The sequence below is a fragment of the Microcebus murinus genome, chromosome X (genome assembly GCF_040939455.1).
Source record: "Microcebus murinus isolate Inina chromosome X, M.murinus_Inina_mat1.0, whole genome shotgun sequence".
Lineage (NCBI taxonomy): Eukaryota > Metazoa > Chordata > Mammalia > Primates > Cheirogaleidae > Microcebus > Microcebus murinus.
Window position 1 is genome coordinate 87904362 of NC_134136.1, and position 17879 is coordinate 87922240.

Genomic DNA, 17879 nt, shown 5'->3' on the forward strand with positions numbered 1-17879 from the left:
ACCTCGCCCAAGGGGTCGCGCTGCCCACCGGCACCCCTCCCGGAGCCACGGCGGGGACGCGCAGGGACGCGCTCGGGCAGGAGCGCGCGTGCCCGGCGCCTCCGGGGGCCCCGCAACAGCACGGGGCGGGCAGAGGAGGGGCCGAGGGCGGGGCGGCCGCAGCCTCCGCCATTCCCGGGCCCCCCCGGCCGCGGCGCACCGCCTTCCCGCCCCCGCCCGCCCTCCCCCGCCGCGCGCGCTCCGCCCGCCCCGGAGCCTCGCCCTCCGCCACGATGAGCAAATGAGCGCGAGCGAGGGCATGAAATTTAAATTCCACTCAGGGGAGAAAGTGCTGTGCTTCGAGCCTGACCCCACCAAGGCGCGAGTGCTGTACGATGCCAAGGTGCCGCCACGGAGGGACAGGGTGGAGGCGCGGGCCGGGAGACCCGGGGACCGGAGGCGGGGGCGGGAGCGGACAGCGGCGCGGAGCGCGGGGACCGGCCGGGCTCCTCGGCCTGCGAGGAGCAGTGTGGGCGGCAGGGGGCGCGCGCGAGGCGCCGAGCGTGGGAGTCGGAGTGGGTATGCGGTGCTTCCGCTTCCTCCCGGCGTTTCGGGCCGCGCATGCGCGATAGGGACCCTCGCGAGTTGAGTGTCGCGAGCTCAGGGCAGCGGTTAGTACCCGCGACCCCAGCGTGGGCCACGGGTGGAGGAGGCTTCTCGACTACGGCCTCATCTGTCGCCTCAAATCTCTGCTCGTCCTATGCGGCCCAGTGCCACGATAGCTCCGGTGGGACGCCCTTGCTGTCCGACTCAGGTCCTAATATGTGGTTCCACGGCACTGGCCGCCGATTTGCGAGGTTTTTGCTGTAGGACCCTAGTCGAGTTTAGGCCCAATTCCTCATGTAGGCCATCCCCAGGGCAAGGTTGTCCCAGTGCTTTCGCCACTCGGGGCCTTGCAGCATTTACGTTTCAGTCCTCGAAGGATTTGCGTGTTTCTGACAATGTTTGAGCAAAATTGCGCCCCAGGCCCGTCCACCTAAGTCTCGGGGCCGGCGAACCACATCTTGCAGCTCCTCAGGTCTGGCTGGTGGGCAGGAGTGAGCACCGAATTCCTGGAACCTTAAGGAAAACGCAGTTCAGCGACCTGGTTTCCTAGGGCCACCTGGGCAAAACATTTGGCAGCAGGGACAGGGGCGGCTCCAGGTGTGTCTTTGGCGAAGCCTGGGCGGCTCTGTCATTTAGGGATGTTCCAGGGTCTCTGGGCTGAGTATGTTCTACCTTTGGTCCCCTTCCCCGCAGTCCTTGTCTGTTTTCTACCCCCTTCTGCTGTCCCTCCTCTCTCTTCCCACCTCCGAGTCTCCCCGGAAGGCGGGGTGGGAGACAGGCCCTATCATTAGCCTCAGATGTTCCCTCTGGGGACACAGCAGAGAGGGATTCCAGAGTCTCCTGCCAGCCTTACTGGCACTGGACGCAGAGGAGCCCAGGATACTACAACTCCCATAGGTCTCAGAGCTGCAGCTTTCGCCTTGCCTGGACTCTCTTGTTAGTGACAAATCAGCCAGCCAATGGCTTCTGAAATTTCATCTGTCTCACGCTCAGAGACCAATCATGGGATGGTTGGACGGATGTTTCCTATTTTGAAGGCGTCCACTTAGGGGGAAAAATGGTATTGAAAGGAAAAATGTTTCAGCCTAGCTCTCGGTCTAAAGGAGGAGAGAATTCTTTCTTTTCTTTTAAAAATGATCTATGATCTAGTTTTCCTGATCTAACTTCCAATTTTCTGTATGCTGTATCATTTATGGGCAATATTTCCTGGTTTCAGATTGTCGATGTTATTGTTGGGAAAGACGAAAAAGGCAGAAAGATCCCAGAATATCTGATCCATTTTAATGGTTGGAACAGAAGGTGAGTGTACTTGTTAAACTGGACTGAAAATTGATCATCTTTGCAGCCCAGGAACATTGCAGATTTCTTTAAGTTTTAGAAACACTTGTAGAGAAGTTTGTTTCATTTCCTATTTTTGCTTTGTTATCAAAGCTAGCCTATTCTGAGGAATAATTGCTTTTAAGTTGATTATATTTGGATTTTCTATAAGAGATTCTGGAAACCCCAGTTGTTTCTATATCTGAATAAGTTACTTTTTGAGTTTATTTGTATCCTCTTTGTAATTTAAAAACATTTCAATAGTTTTTTTAAAATGTAATTCTGAGGCAGTTTGTTGCTGTGAGATACTTTTAGCATTTGTTTCATATCAAACTAAAATACTGAATTTTCCTTTTTTTGTTCAATTAGCTGGGATAGATGGGCAGCCGAAGATCATGTGCTTCGTGATACTGATGAAAATCGTAGATTACAGCGCAAATTGGCAAGAAAAGCTGTAGCTCGCCTGTAAGAATATAAAAATCAAGACTTTAATGTTATGCAATGTGTTTTCTCTTAATATTTTGGATTTATTAAGTAGTTTTACCTATTTAAAGTGTGTAAGAGAAGAGTGTTATTCTAAGTAACTACAGTGTTTTCGGAGTGGTTATTGCATAATTTTCTGAAATGGAAATTACCGTTTATTTTCTAAGGTTTAATTATTTTTCAGATATATTGTTTATTATATCTTGTTTTGATCTTAAGACCCATATCAGTTCAATGTCAAAATGTATTTCAGTTGCATTTATCTTTTTCAGGAGAAGCACAGGAAGAAAGAAGAAGCGCTGTAGGTTGCCTGGTGTTGACTCTGTCTTAAAAAGCCTCCCTGTTGAAGAAAAGGATGAAAATGATGAAAACTGTGAGTGACTTGACTTCATTTTCTTTGGCAAAAAGGACTTTCACCTAGTCTTTTTATACTGCAGGACTAAGGGGAGGATTCATTGAAATTATAGACAGGGAAACATTTCAAGCTTGTTATGTATAATATTTCCCCTTTTGTTTTTGACAATTAAAGTAGCAGTCAATATGATAAGTCAGTAAGTCAGTAATGGTATCTTATCAGAGTCATGCTCATGACCACTGTCTTCTTGGCCAGTGTCTTTGTATGAACCCCTCCCAGGTCTGTTCTCACGGTCATTCTCTTCTTGGCACCTCCCAGGCCTTGGCCTCACTTATAAATGCAACAGGGAACTGTAGGATCCTAACTGATGAAACACTTTCAGATAATTAGCTTGTGTGATTTTTATATCCATTGAAATTGTTGTCAAAATAAATTTCTGTTGCGAAAGATGTAGTATTTATGTTCAGCATTTAAAATATATGCAGGACTTGCCAGGTGCAGTGGCTCATACCTGTTATCCCAGCACTTTGGGAGGTTGAGGTGAGAGGATCGCGTGAGGCCAGGAGTTCTGAGACCAGCCTGGACAACATAGTGATAGCCCATTTCCACAAAAAATAAAAATCCCAGCTAGGTGTGGTTGCATGCATCTATAGTTCCAGCTATGTGCGAGGCTGAGGCTGGAGGGATCACTTGAGCTCACAAGTTTGAGGTTACAGTGAGCCATGATCGAGCCACTGCACTCCAGCCTGGGTGACAGAGTCCTCATCTCTGAAAAAAATATACAGGACCGTAGTTTATTATTCCCTATAGAATGCATGCTACATCTAAATATTTGTAAATGTAAGGGTTGGTGAAGTATATAATATGGGTTTGATATTTTTGTTTTGCCTAGCAATAAGTGGTTCCTCTGATAGTAATGAAGAAAAGAATGAAGAAATAAGTGAAGAAAGTGATATTGAAGAAAAGATTGAAGCGGTATAAAGTTTTTATTGTAAAAATTCTTTGTTGCATATTTTAGTGGTAAATTTTCATGGTAAAATTCTGCAGTTGTGAATTATTTTCTAAAGATACATATTTTAAACCAATAATGTAAATTTTTTCTTGACATTTAAAGTAAAACAACCCTTATTTTTAGTATGAATCTCTCAGTGGCTCTTTATGACCATAAAGTGTTCCCAAAAATTGTAGTTATCACTTTCTTTCCAATCAAATTGTGAACTTTATTTTATAATGATAATTGATTTTTTACTGGAGTATAACAGTTTGGCAACTTCTCTCTGGTTCCAAAGTTAATGTAAATCCCAGTGGTAAACTTAAATGGGCATGAAACAAAATGTGCATTTGTGATGTGGTTAGTGCCCTAAAATAAGTTAACTTTTGGCCTTTGATGCACTTTCAATTAGCACACATGGCATAATGTGCACCTTGAGGATTAACTGGATTTGTTTCATAGCATCCTCTCATGTGTTAGTCCTTTGGATATAGACGCTCCTACTGTTTTAAATAGTTACAAATGGAATTGTGATATTGCAGAAAGAAGAACCGGAGCTGCAAACAAAAAGGGAAATGGAAGAAAGAACAATAACTATAGAAATCCCTGAAGTTCTGAAGAAGCAGCTTGAGGATGATTGTTACTATATTAACAGGAGGAAACGGGTATACCAAGAGAATGTATAAAGCATGGATTTGTTGTAGTGGTTTCATTTGGCCATATTTTGCAATCACAGAATCAAATAATTGAGAAGCTTAGAAGATTGAAGTTTATATTTTCAGTTTTGTAATAAGTCAGGTTTTAAAGTTCTCTGATTAAATTAAAACTCATGCAGCCCTGGCTGCCCATTGGGATCCTCTAGGGAGCTTTCCAGAATCCTGCTGCCTGGGTTAGGTTTAGCTTCCACTGAGAGGCTAAGACTTACTCATCTGGGTGCGGCCCAAGTGTGAGTATACTTGTAGGGGCTCCCTGGTTGTTCACTAAGATGGAGAATCAGTGCTTACATTTATTCAAAAATGTAATACCATAATCAACATAGGGATATGATCAGTAGAGGAACAAAATGATCAAAGGACTTCAGAGTCTATTTATTTAAGAAGTTCTACTTGAACAGAATTGGTTTTGCTTTATTTTGGTGATAAAATAATGATATAGATGTGACCACTCTTTCTTGAAATATGTGGTTTATTACAAGGGATGCATACTTCAGATGTCTGTATTTTTGTTAACAGTTAGTGAAGCTTCCATGCCAGACCAACATCATAACAATTTTGGAATCCTACGTGAAGCATTTTGCTATCAATGCAGCCTTTTCAGCCCATGAGAGGCCCCGTCACCACCACGTTATGCCACATGCCAACATGAATGTGCATTATATCCCAGCAGAAAAGAAGTGAGTACCAGCTTGTCTGGTGTCTTGTGGTTCTCTTTGTGTTAGTGATGTGGCTCCCATTTAGAACAGGTGACATTTATCTCCAGTTATTTTGAATTCATTTAATAATTCATAATTCATTGACTCATCAATCTAAGGTCAAAATCTTGTCACTTGTATTAATAATTAGTGAAGATTCCACAAATCTGGCCTGGATTCATGGATAATGCACTGCCTCAGCACTGAGACCAGTGTTTTCAGTGATAGACTCAGGGTGAGAAATCTTTCCTTGAGAAGCACCAGATTGAGCAGTGAGGATTTTCCCAAAGCTTGTTTACAAATAGTATTTATTCTAAACAGAGTTTAATTTTAAAACTCTGCCCTATTAAAAATGTGCAACTGCATTGTGAAATTTTGAACAGTATCTAACTATGACTTTATTGCAGCTCTAATCTCTTCTTTTTAATCCTCCTAGCGTTGACCTTTGTAAAGAGATGGTGGACGGACTAAGAATAACCTTTGATTACACTCTTCCGTTGGTTTTGCTCTATCCATATGAACAAACTCAGTATAAAAAGGTGACTTCGTCTAAATTTTTTCTTCCAATTAAGGAAAGTGCCACAAACACTAGTAGGTAAGTTCCATGGCCTGCACTTTCACCCTCAGATGTCAGCAATGCAGTAATCAAATTTTTCTTTTTAAGAGTTCAATCTGATGCTATGAGGCCAGCATGTTTGGAAGAGGGAAAAGATTGAAAACTGCCCATATAGGTGGTTTTCTTTTTCCCTGGGTAAGCTAAGTTGTCATTGACTTTTACATGGCTCTGACAGATTTTACCAAGTGAAGATCCCAGTGTAGAGAACTCAGGCGGGATGGTGAGCAGCTCTTCCCATCTTTCGGAAGACAGCGGTGGGTAGGCTGAAGAGAGCACAGGCCCAGAAGGGTGGAAGGGGTGGGTTTGAACTGAGGTCCATCACTTGTTGCTGTGTGACTTGGGGAGATTCCTTCTGAGCTTCTTGCTTTTGCATCTATATGATGGAGTGAATGCCCAATTCCCTGGCAGTTAATGTTGAATGAGAATGTTCATAAAGGGCCAGCAACCTTTGGTCTTCAGTAAAGGTTAGTTCCCTTCTCACTCTGATGTGTTACCACTTTTATTCCCTCAGTGACCAAGCATGCTCCAGTCTCTTCTTTTGGAGGTGGGGAATTCCCCCAACCTAAAGTCTTTTCCCTTTATCTCTATAAGCTACTACTCTATCTCCCTCCTTCCTCTCTTCCTGAGAGGGTGGTCTCTTCTTATAATTTCCACTCATCCATCTCCTCTCTTAACAACTTATCAGCTGCCTTTACCTATCACTGCCCTGCTATATACTCTTCCTCCAAGGGCACTAGTAACGGCCCACTTGCCATGTGCTGTGCTATGTACCAGCTGCCTTTCTCCACCCTCCCCTTCTCCCTTTGCTTTGTGGCTCCCAGCTCCCCTGGTTCTCTGTCTGCCTGCCTGTGAGGGCTTCTCTCCCCCCTCCCATTCTTCATGTCAGTTTCACCCCAGGTGAGAGACATGCAAGACTCACTGGGGGCCTGTGTCGAAGTCCCTGTGGCCTATTCCTAACCTCAAGATTCCTAGTGTCCAGGGTGGACTGTGTTTCCACAAAGCTCCCCTGGTGCTTGTGGTTTTTTCTAGCCCTGCCAGCAGTTACATTTTGATGAGATTGTATGATATTCTTATTCTTTGGACCAGGGTTTCTCAATCTTGGCCCTCTGAAGGTTTTGAACTGGATCATTTGTTGTAGGGGTGTCCTGTGCATTGTAGGATGTTTAGCAGCATCCCTGCCCCCTACCCACTAGATGACAGTAGCACACCTTCCCTCAGTTGTGACATCCAAAATGTCTCCAGACACTGCCAACTGTCCCATTGGGGCAGAATTGCTCACAATTGAGAGCCACTTCTCTAAGACAAATGTAAAAGGGGTATCACAATCTTTTATGCCAGTGTGCCTTGCAGAGCTATGGAGAGGATTAAAACAACTTAATATGTTTGATGACTCTTTTTAAGAAAGTATGTGTTTTCGTGCATTTGGAGGTGCAGACTTCCAACCCTCTTGAAGTAGAGAGTGTTTTCTGCCCTCAAGAGGCCCTTTAAGAAGTCCCCAGGTTCTGCAGAAGCTCCTTGTGCTGGCTGTGTGTGACACTCTCCCTCTCCCCTAGGAGCCAGGAAGAGCTCTCTCCTAGCCCACCTTTGTTGAATCCATCTACACCACAGTCCACAGAGAGTCAGCAGACCACGGGTGAACCTGCCACCCCTAAAAGGCGCAAAGCTGAGCCCGAAGCATTGCAGTCTCTGAGGCGGTCCACGCGCCACACGGCCAACTGTGACAGGCTGTCTGAGAGCAGCGCCTCACCTCAGCCAAAGCGCCGGCAGCAGGACACGTCCGCCAGCATGCCCAAACTGTTCCTGCACCTGGAAAAGAGTAGGTTCATTCCTGGGTATCCCAGGCTGGGGACAGCCAACGTTTACTTTCTGCTTAGTCTGTGCTAGACTTACTTGGTGCTAAGTTTGCGTGCGTGCACAGTGTGTGTGATTTCCATGACATGTCCAAAGCCCTGTTACACCATACGCTTTGCAGAGCCGCAGGTAGATGAAGTGGCCAGCACAGACCGTACAGCAGGCTTGGTGGAGGAGGACTGAGTTGTGTCCTCAGCTTTCCCTTCTCACCATCACTCTCTACCTCTTCTTGTGAGCAAATTGAGGTATTAGAATTCTGTGTTTTGTAGAGGTAGTCCTAAGGATTCATTCAAAATGAGAAGTTCTAATGGGTTGTTTTGTTTTTGTTTTTGTTTTTGTTTTTGTTTACTCGCACTATCTCAATAGTCTCTCCATTCGAAAGTTTAATTTTGATAGTTCTATCCTGAAATATCTTTTCACATTCTACTTCCTCTCCTCTCTATCCTGAAATATCAAAGTGAGAATACCCAGATTTCCATCCTCTCTTATTACCTCATCTCAGCCCCAACCAAAACTCTATCAGATCTGCCCACCTTGAGTTTGAGCTGCAGTGCTTGAAGGGCAAGATAAATTATGGAAGAGTTCACATTTTTTTTTTCCAAAATGCACATAGATCGATTGACTGTAGTATAAAACTTTAAGCCACTGCTACTCATTTTTAAACTTTTAAAACTGCTAAAACAAGTGCCATTAATTGGACACAATGACTTCAGAAGCTAACATTAGCTGTCATAACATACACTAACCAGGTATTTTCCCAAATTAATGAAAATGTGGCTGTTTAGCCTATGCTAATAAAGCCCTCTTACTGGTATTATTCACTTTACATTTATGACAATATTGAACAAATAAAATATGTGGTGCTCAGTGTTTACATAATTCCACCATTTACTGCCCAAAATGAGTAAAATGAAAGGTTGATGCCAGCAGGACCAATGCTGTCATGCAGCAGATGTCAGACTCAGTGAAGAAGCCAATAGTAGAGGCGGGTTGCATGCTTGTCAACAGGGCAAACTGCACAGAGACCTCCTGTGCTAAGGTCAGGGCAAAACTGCTTGGAGCCTAAGCCTGAGGCCCCATTAGGTGTATCTCATGCATGTCCTTCTGCTCACCCCTGTTCTTCCCCAGCCTCTCCTGCTGGGCGGACTCCTTCAAGTCCCTTGTGAAACATCACCATATCTGAACTCCCAAAGCTGTCATCACAGTGGCACTCAATGTTTAGGCGCCCGCTTCCTTGTGTACTCCAACCCCACCATCCCCATCACATCACAAGCTCCTGAGAGAAGGGGCTGACTTGTTGCTCATGTCACCTCCATCATAGCTCAGAGTGGGGGGCATAGTTCCTTTATTAAAAGGATTTGTTTTGTAAAATTTGGATTTAGTCCAAAGGCCACACTCAAGGATCCAGAGGCCACATGTGGCCTCAAGGCTGCAGGTTCCCAACCCCTGTTTTAGGTGCTTAATAAATACTTGATGATTGAGTGAAGATTGGGAAAAGTTCAGAAGGGCAGAGTAAAAGACAACATACATTTTTTAAAAAATCGTTTTGGACAATCAAATGCTAAAATAAGATCAGTTTTTTTAACAGCTTTATGGAAATATAATCCATGTACCTTATAATTCATCCATTTAAAGTGATTTTGAGCATATTAATAGAGTTGGGCAACCATTGCCAAAAACAGTTCCAGACATTTTCACCATCCAAAAAACCCCACATCCATTAGCAGTCACTCATGCACCCCTCCCTGCATCCCCTGGCAACCATTAATCTATTTGTCTTTATAGATTTGCCTATTTGGGGCATTTCATATAAATGGAATCATATAATATGTATGTAGGTGGTTAACAAGGATTAATTGAATATTGGGAAGATTCAGTTGGGAAGAGTAAAGAGGCAGGTTTTGTTTTTTTAAAAGAAGATGCTAAAAAATAAAGTGCTTTTTCTTTTTTTGTTTGCATTTTTTATTTATTGAGGTGATGGTCACATTTACAATTAACTGTTTTAAAGTGAATAATTCAGTAGCACTATTTTTGATCAGCTTTTTTGAGATATCATACAATTCACCCTTTTAAAGTGTACAATTCGGTGTTTTTTAGTATATTCATATAGTTGTACAACCATCTCCACAATCAATTCCAGAACATTTTCAACATTGCCTAAAAGAAACTACATACTCATTGCAATCACTTCCCATTTCCCCCTTCTGTAAGCTTTGGTGACCACTAAGCTACTTTCTGTCTGTGGATTTGCCCATCCTGGACATTTCATATATATGGAATCATAGAACATGTGGCCCTTTTTGATTGGCTCCTTTCACTTAGCATAAGGTTTTCAAGGGTCATCCACATTGTAGCATGTGTCAGTACTTTATTCCCTTTTATAAATCAAATATTCCAGAGTCTAGAGTGCTAACCATTACACCATGGAACCCCTTTAACCAAATATTCCAATGTTAACTTTTTATAAGAGGAAAGTTTTGTTAAAGATTAATAATTTCCGAGAACCAATTTTAAATTTGTGTTCTGTTTTTAACAGTCTTGATGACAGTCTTTCATTCATTTGCTGTGTAACTTACAGGCATATAATTCCATTTTATTTTTTTGAAGAGACACCAGTGCATAGCAGATCATCTTCACCTATTCCTCTGACTCCCAGCAAGGAAGGGAGTGCTGTGTTTGCTGGCTTTGAAGGAAGAAGAACTAATGAAATAAACGAGGTAAAGAGTTAGTTTTTGATGTTCGTCCCCAGTGAGTCCTTCACCACTTGTTGCTTAAATCCTATGGAAAGAAGTCAAGGTTCTTGAGGCATCATGTTGTTATTACTGTAAGCATTAACAAAATTGTACATAGGATTTTGCTTAACAGTACATTTTTGGTTTATAAAATGAGAAATTTCCAAAATTTTGGTTTTTGTTAGGATTCCAGCCCTATACTTATGATCATCTTTTATCTTAAATAAGTGTGATTATTGAAATACCAGTATTTTCACTTTGTATAACAGGTATTAACACACTTTTTCTGCAAAGGGGCAGAGGGCAAATATTTTAGGCTTTGTAAGCCATATGGTTTCTGTTGAGACTACTTAACTCAAAAGTAGCCACAATGTAGAAATAAAATGAGTGGGCTGTGTTTCAATAAAACTTGATTTATGGAAACTGAAATTTGAATAGCATTTACTTTTCATGTGTTAACAAAATGTTATTTTGTTTATTTTCCAGTTATCTAAAAATATAAAATGCATTCTTAGTTCATGATCAATATAAAAACAGGTAGTGGTTGGGCCAGGTATGACCAATGAGCTGTAGTTTGCTGACTCCTGCTTTCCATACCTGATTCTCCTCCATTATTAACAGTAATATTAGTAGTCATCCCTTCCAGGGCGTGCTGTATGCCACCATTGTGCAAGACATTTGAACCAATTTTCCTTGACTTCTTTTTTTTTTTTTTTTTTTTTAAGACAGAGTCTCACTTTGTTGTCCAGGCTAGAGTGAGTGCCGTGGCGTCAGCCTAGCTCACAGCAACCTCAAACTCCTGGGCTTGAGTGATCCTTCTGCCTCAGCCTCCCGAGTAGCTGGGACTACAGGCATGCGCCACCATGCCCGGCTAATTTTTTATATATATATCAGTTGGCCAATTAATTTCTTTCTATTTATAGTAGAGACGGGGTCTCGCTCTTGCTCAGGCTGGTTTTGAACTCCTGACCTTGAGCAATCCGCCCGCCTCGGCCTCCCAAGAGCTAGGATTACAGGCGTGAGCCACAGCGCCCGGCCTTCTTTGACTTCTTGAGATCAGCTTTGCCACCAGGTTTTCATTTGACAAATGAGGAAACTTCATTTTAAAACTATTTTGAAGGCCTGTTAGGTGATGTAGTATAGGTAGTGAGCATTTCAGGGGCTCAGAAGTCTTAGACCATTGGCACATTTTGTGAATTTCCCCTAGGAGGTAGGATTTCCTTGTTTCTTTAAGATGAGTAGGAATTGTACATAGGAAGATGGCTTTACTAGGCAAAGAACACTTGATGATATGGAAACAGGGGTTGGCAAACTTTTTTTGTCAGATGATAAATATTTTCGGGGATGTGTGCCATATGGTCTCTCTCGAGATAGTTCCAATGGGGTGGCAGCATAATCCATAAACAAATGGCTGTGGCTGTGTCCCTCCCCACCCCAGTTCGTTCATGGACACTGAGATTTTAATTTCATATGACTTTCACATATCATGAAATATTATTCATTTGATTTTTTTTCCAGCCATTCTGAGCACATGAGCATTGGGCTTATTTTGGCCCAGAGGCTACAGTTGGCTGACCCTGACCTTGATTTAGAAGGGACAAAGCCTGATTTGTGTTATGATGATTGTTGGGGGTAGGTTAGGATATTCCTAGTTCAAGCAGTCCTTAACACATCCATTTTTCTAACAAGAAGGCACTGCAGGTTTTTATTATTTAAGGGGAATTACGTTTCTTTAAAAGGGCACCTGCATGTTCAGGCAAGGACCATTCCCACCCTGGTCAGCAGTGAAAGTCCAACATCTAGTGGTTATGGGTAATAGCCACAGGCCATAGTGAAAAAGTAAAAAGAAATATGCTTTCTGGTAGTTGGTTGGAGTTCAGCAGGCTCTTAGGACTTGTCAGATCTCAGTGAATTCCTACCTCCTTATGTGCCTCTATCACGGAGTTTTTTAACTAGTCACTGCCCCACTGCATCAGGGGAAGATCTGGCCCTGCACATTGCTAGTAAAGATCCACAGATGGTTCCCGTGCATGCCACACTGAGAATCACTCCACTAGAAACCTACTATTTTCACCCATAAAATGAGTCTTTGATAAGGAGAAGATTATATACTGCATTGAAATGCAGAATTGAGTGAGTGAGGTAGAGCCACTTGCTAATTAGCCAAATGACCTGCTTTTGTACTGCGGTTCATGCCTCCAGTGATTGCAAATTCCTGTATGTTCCCTTTGACTACCACTGTCAAAATGGTTCCAAATGGTTCCCAAGCTTCAGCCGTGTGCACTGAGTGGGTGCCAGGGATGGTATAAAGATGCTGAAACAATCCCTGCTCTCAGTGCTGTGCAGCCCAGAAGGCTGGGCCAGGGGGTGCAGGGCCTATGGGAGAGTCTAGAGCTGGCGACATGGGGGCTGAAGTGAAACAGAGGCCTTCATCCTGGAGTCCTACGGAGCCACTTTGGTGCTTTTTAGCTTCTGCAGTTTCAGTTTGTCTAATTGACTCTATGTCAGCACTTCTGGATTTTGGGGGGCACCCTTCTTTATCTCCTAAAGGATCTCCTTCAGCCTATTTGTATATTAAATTTGATGTCCCAAAAGCCAAAGTGGCAGCTCTACTCTATAATTTGATGAAGTACTACAGAAACTCATTAGAGAGTTTTGAAATACAGCTCTCTCTGTAGCAAAAGCCCCAAGTCTACCCACAGTTCTGAAATTCAGAGTGAAGGCAGAGAAATCAGTTACCAAGTTGGAAGTCTATTTTCAGTTGATTCAGGGGTTAAAAGATTCAAATTAGTTTCCATAATGAATGTAATAGCAAGAAATTAGGGAATCTTGATAAAATGGTAATATTACTCAAAACATCTTTGGGTTACTTTTTGATGCTTCATTCTCTCTAATGCAGCAGGATTTTCAATAAAGGAAAAGGGGAATCATGTTTCTTTAAAAGGGTAATAGTTTTAAAGAACCAAAATAGTTACCATTATTTATAGTGAATAGCTATTGAGAATTAAGAAATCAATATTTCCGTGATCTGATTTTAAGTCTTTTTGCCCTTCATCTTTATTTATTTTTATATTACCTTGTGTTTATTTTGATACAGTGGCATATTTTTTCCCTCTACATACAATTTGCTGTCATAATTTTTAGGTGATTGGAAGTATCTCCATTAAGAGTAACGAAAGCGTTCAATTCGTGCTTTTTGCCAGGTCCTCTCCTGGAAGCTCGTGCCTGACAATTACCCCCCAGGGGACCAGCCGCCCCCTCCCTCTTACATTTATGGGGCACAGCATTTGCTGCGGTTGTTTGGTGAGAATCCCAGTTCTTCCTTTTTTCTTTCCATTTTTCATGTTGCTTTGCTTTTAGCACTCTTGTTAGCTTACGAACATCTTACAGGTTGGGCTCTAGGTATCTAACTGATACAGAAATTTTGAAGTCTAAGAAATATCATCCAAAGGTGACCTGTTCAAAGAAAAGGCACTGAATGGACCTTAAATTTCACAAAACTTATGTTTGTAATATTTGTATTGCCACTCTATCTTTGTTCAGTAGGAGTTTTTGGTTTTGTTTGATGACATGGATGTTAATTTTAGTGCCAATAAGGATAAGGAGGGACCTAGATGATCCTTGAGTGAATCCTATGCATTGTCAGATTCTGCTAATTATAAATGGTTTTGCCTTTATTTTTAATGCAGTAAAACTTCCAGAAATCCTTGGAAAGATGTCCTTTTCTGAGAAGAATCTGAAGGCTTTACTGAAGCACTTTGATCTCTTTCTGAGGTATTTTTATTGCTTTGTCAAAACTTCTATAAGTTGCTATATATGTGACTTTTCTAAACTTCTCTTTAGCACATGTGGAAGTCAGCTCTGTGGTGTTTTAAATAGTAGCAATATAATATTACCTAAGTATGGTTGGTTCTAACTGTAATGGTAAAATAGGGTTTTTTTTTAATATTTCTTTTTTCTATGATTTCTCCAGTTTCTGAGTCAAGGGCATTAATTGTATAGAGGTAAAGAGTTTCGTGTCACTAGAATTCAATTGAATAAGCTTTTAAATAGAAAATAAATTTTCTAAAGTAGAAGTGATTGAGATTGATAATAATTTAGTTTTACATATTTTATTCAGGAGTACCTCAACCATTGGACTTTTCTTTCTTGTGTGTAGATGAACTTAAATAATAGCATTTCCATGTTGGATTTTGGTGTTTACTTTAGAGTTAAGAGAAATGACCCTAGTCTGTGCTGTTGTTTGTGAAGTCACAGAAAAGTGTTGTTTTCTTCAACTGACAAAGCCAGTCATTATCCTGGCTAGTAGGGTCACTTGGCCCTAGGCTCTGCTTTTTTCCGTTCTCCCAGCCAGGTGAAGTCTGTGGATCACTTCTTCTCCAAGGCCTTCAACGCTAGTTTCACCCTGCCTTGCCCAGCTTGCCCTAGCTACCTGAGCTTGTTTCTTCCTTCTCATTAAGGGGCACCTTTTCCTTGTAGTCAGGCCCCACCCTGACTTATCAAGGTCAAAGTGAGGCCCAACTACCGCACAGGTGAACACCCCAGCCAGAGAAATGGGTCTTTTGGTTTTAAAAGATAAATTTCATGTAGGCATTTTTAATAAAGGGTCCATTAGTGTGGGGCACAGTGGCTCACGCCTGTAATCCTATCACTCTGGGAGGCCGAGGCCGGTGGATTGCTCGAGGTCAGGAGTTCGAAACCAGCCTGAGCAAGAGCAAGACCCCGTCTCTACTATAAATAGAAAGAAATTAATTGGCCAACTAATGTATATAGAAAAAATTAGCCGGGCATGGTGGCGCATGCCTGTAGTCCCAGCTACTCGTGAGGCTGAGGCAGTAGGATCACTTGAGCCCAGGAGTTTGAGGTTGCTGTGAGCTAGGCTGACGCCACGGCACTCACTCTAGCCTGGGCAACAAAGCCAGACTCTGTCTCAAAAAAAAAAAAAAAAAAAGGGATCCATTAGTGCAATTAGACTTAACATTTTACTGGAAACAAGTTTCAGAAATACTCTCTTCCCTCCCCTTCTCCTTTTCAAACAAACCCACAACGCTATTTGGCATAAAATTTTGTAAACTGAAATAGTGCCAAGAAAATATCCGGAGGTAGCTGCAAGTTAGCATGAGAAACCTGGCTAATTTTGAAGTATGCCTAATACAAAGTATAAATTAGAATTTGAGGAAGTAACTTAGAAAGATTTATATGTAAATATAGTAAGAAATGTAAAAAATATATCCAAAGACATCAATTAGAACCAGTGGACTCAATAATGGTGATAAAAATGTTACAATCGTAGAAGGAAAAAAGTTAGTTGCCCAATGAATTGTGACTCATTTTTACTAAAGAAGATATTATACATTTTTAGGAATTTTGACAGGTGGGAGGTAGCTGGGAAAACAAGTATGAAAGTAAATAGCTTACTAGTTAATATTGCACATTTGAGAATGTTTTAGCCCTCCATGGCAAAATCAGTTGAAGTTTGAGTCAAGATATCATCTGCATATTGCAGACTCTTGAATGCCTGGCCACATTTTAACATCCATCTACACACGTAAGTCTTTTTTATGTTTTGGTGCACAGTAAGCTAAAACTATAACACCTTTTGGCATGGCAAGTTAAGATACGAAATGCTATTACTGGTTATTCTGTTCACTTTTGGTGTAACGTTGCTCATACAAGCAACATAAATTTATCATGACATTTGTTGAATTTATAATTTGTTGTTTTTTGTACTTTGAAAAACAGGAAAATGTAGAAATATTCACTGAGGCTTTTTTCCCACTGAAGTGTTTGTATAACCAGACTGCCACCTAGCGGAGCGTAGGTCCTATTTCTCTTTGTACACCTGGTGATGGTGAAGGGATTCAGATATTAACAGATAGTAATTAATGTAGAAGTCGGATAAGTGTGATGGAAGTAATCAGTATATAAAAATCTAGATTATAGTCTTTTTTTCTTTCTAATACCAAAAAAGGGTTGAAAGATAATATTTTGCTTAGTGGTATTTAGTCCTTAGTATGATGCTCACTGGGGCCATTTGTTTCTTTTGCCAGGTTTTTAGCAGAATACCATGATGACTTCTTCCCAGAGTCAGCTTATGTTGCTGCCTGTGAGGCACATTACAGCACCAAGAACCCTCGGGCAATTTATTAACGTTTTGATGGTTCTGTAAGACCAGCTGCTCCATCTAGCTTTGCGCTCTGGGTTCCAGCTGAAGAACTAACAGAATAGTGGGTCTTCCTTACACAGAGTGTAAATGCAATGCCCATCCTGTGGGCTCTGGCAGAGGTGGGTCCTGTTGTTTTAATTGCCCACATACTGTCGCTGTTCTGTTAATAATTACTTCCGAGGTACCTGTAAGGGCTCTGCCACACTTACTACTGCACAGGCCGTCTGTGATGGCAGAAAAAAAAAATAGCAACTATGTTCACAATGAAATATTCATGAAAATGTACCTAGGTTAGACCATTTGGGTAGATGTTCCAGTTAGTTAGCAAGAATGACATTGTTTTGTTATTTGTTAGCATTAAACAAAATGTTTTTTTGCAAACTATTTTCATTCTTGTTATGAGGCCGAGCAACTCTGTCCAACAAATTTTAGTCTGTACTTGGAAACTGCAAAGTAGTCTCAAAGTATTTTAGAGGGAATTGGTATTGATGGCAAAAGAAAATTTGCAGCTATACATTTGCTTGTAACGGTTCCCTCTCTGTGAAACATTATTTTTGGTGATCCAAATAAAGCATTGCCTGTCTTGTTTGAGATTTTATAGCTATACTTTGTTGTGTAATATTATGGTTCCCTTTCTGTAAAATGTTATTTTGGGCGATCTAAATAAAGCATTTGCCTGTGTTGTTTGAAATAACCAGGAGAAAGAAGTTTTGCTCTGGCCTTGTCCTTTTCTCTCTTTTGCAGGATAACAGTGGGATAACCTTGACTCATAACTTTTTGTTTCATTTTGTTTTACCTTTGTGTCTTTTTTGTTAAGTCCCCCTTTGGTTCTGCCTCACTTGGCATGACTAGACAGTGGTTACTGGAAGCTCCTTTGGTTCTGTGCTGTCTTGTTGCTGCCCTGTGGGCTCATCTGGGGCCGACACCAATTTATCCTCCTCTCTCATTACCAAATGACGGTCTCTGCAGTCACCCCTCCAATCCTTATTTTAGTCTCACATGCCTTATCTCACCCCCAGATGTTTTAAAAAGTTCTAAATCGGTAGAAATGATACCAGTGCCATACAAGCATTGAATATAGCAAGTGTCTTTTCTTATAGCTTAGCTCAGTAGACTTTAACTTCCAAAGACCATTGGTCATGAACAACAAGGGCCACGAGGATTTTTTAAAAATCTATAAGTAGTTCTAGCAAAGTGACTTGTGCATACACTGACCAGTGAAAATCAGTACTGTTCACTTAGTAGTTGCTAAGTTAGAGTGGGGTTTTGGCGTATAATCTGGAGAGACATTTGGGTTTATGGTAGGTTTTGTCTCCATTTGGTGTATGCAATGCCTGTTTAAATCTGGTGCACTTGAAGTGTGCTCTGAATT

At 41.7% G+C, this 17879-nt stretch overlaps 2 protein-coding genes across 6 annotated transcripts in view; both read left to right on the top strand.

Moving 5' to 3' along the window:
* LOC105882445 (glia maturation factor beta) overlaps positions 1-17879 on the top strand; it is a 902793-nt gene that overhangs the window by 12755 nt on the left and 872159 nt on the right. The window lies entirely within an intron of this gene.
* On the top strand, positions 231-17214 carry MSL3 (MSL complex subunit 3). 5 transcript variants are annotated; one of them, XM_012784828.2, is made up of 13 exons: positions 231-382; positions 1802-1884; positions 2272-2367; positions 2658-2758; positions 3633-3715; positions 4274-4396; positions 4964-5124; positions 5579-5737; positions 7312-7574; positions 10217-10326; positions 13545-13644; positions 14031-14115; positions 16392-17214. In XM_012784828.2, the coding sequence occupies exons 1-13, from the start codon at positions 281-283 to the stop codon at positions 16489-16491; spliced, it is 1566 nt and encodes a 521-aa protein (XP_012640282.1). In that variant the 5' UTR covers positions 231-280; the 3' UTR covers positions 16492-17214. The 5 variants fall into 5 exon arrangements, with proteins under 5 accessions (XP_012640282.1, XP_075855200.1, XP_075855198.1 ...); XM_075999083.1 differs by lacking the exon at positions 231-382 and adding an exon at positions 590-793; XM_075999084.1 differs by lacking the exon at positions 231-382 and adding an exon at positions 590-766.

Excerpts from the sequence above, each read along its gene's own strand:
- MSL3 (XM_012784828.2), top strand. The coding sequence starts at position 281 with ATGAGCGCGAGCGAGGGCATGAAATTTAAATTCCACTCAGGGGAGAAA. Across the intron at positions 5,738-7,311 it reads AGTGCCACAAACACTAGTAG|GAGCCAGGAAGAGCTCTCTC; the intron begins GTAAGTTCCATG and ends CCTCTCCCCTAG. Across the intron at positions 13,645-14,030 it reads GCATTTGCTGCGGTTGTTTG|TAAAACTTCCAGAAATCCTT; the intron begins GTGAGAATCCCA and ends TTTTTAATGCAG.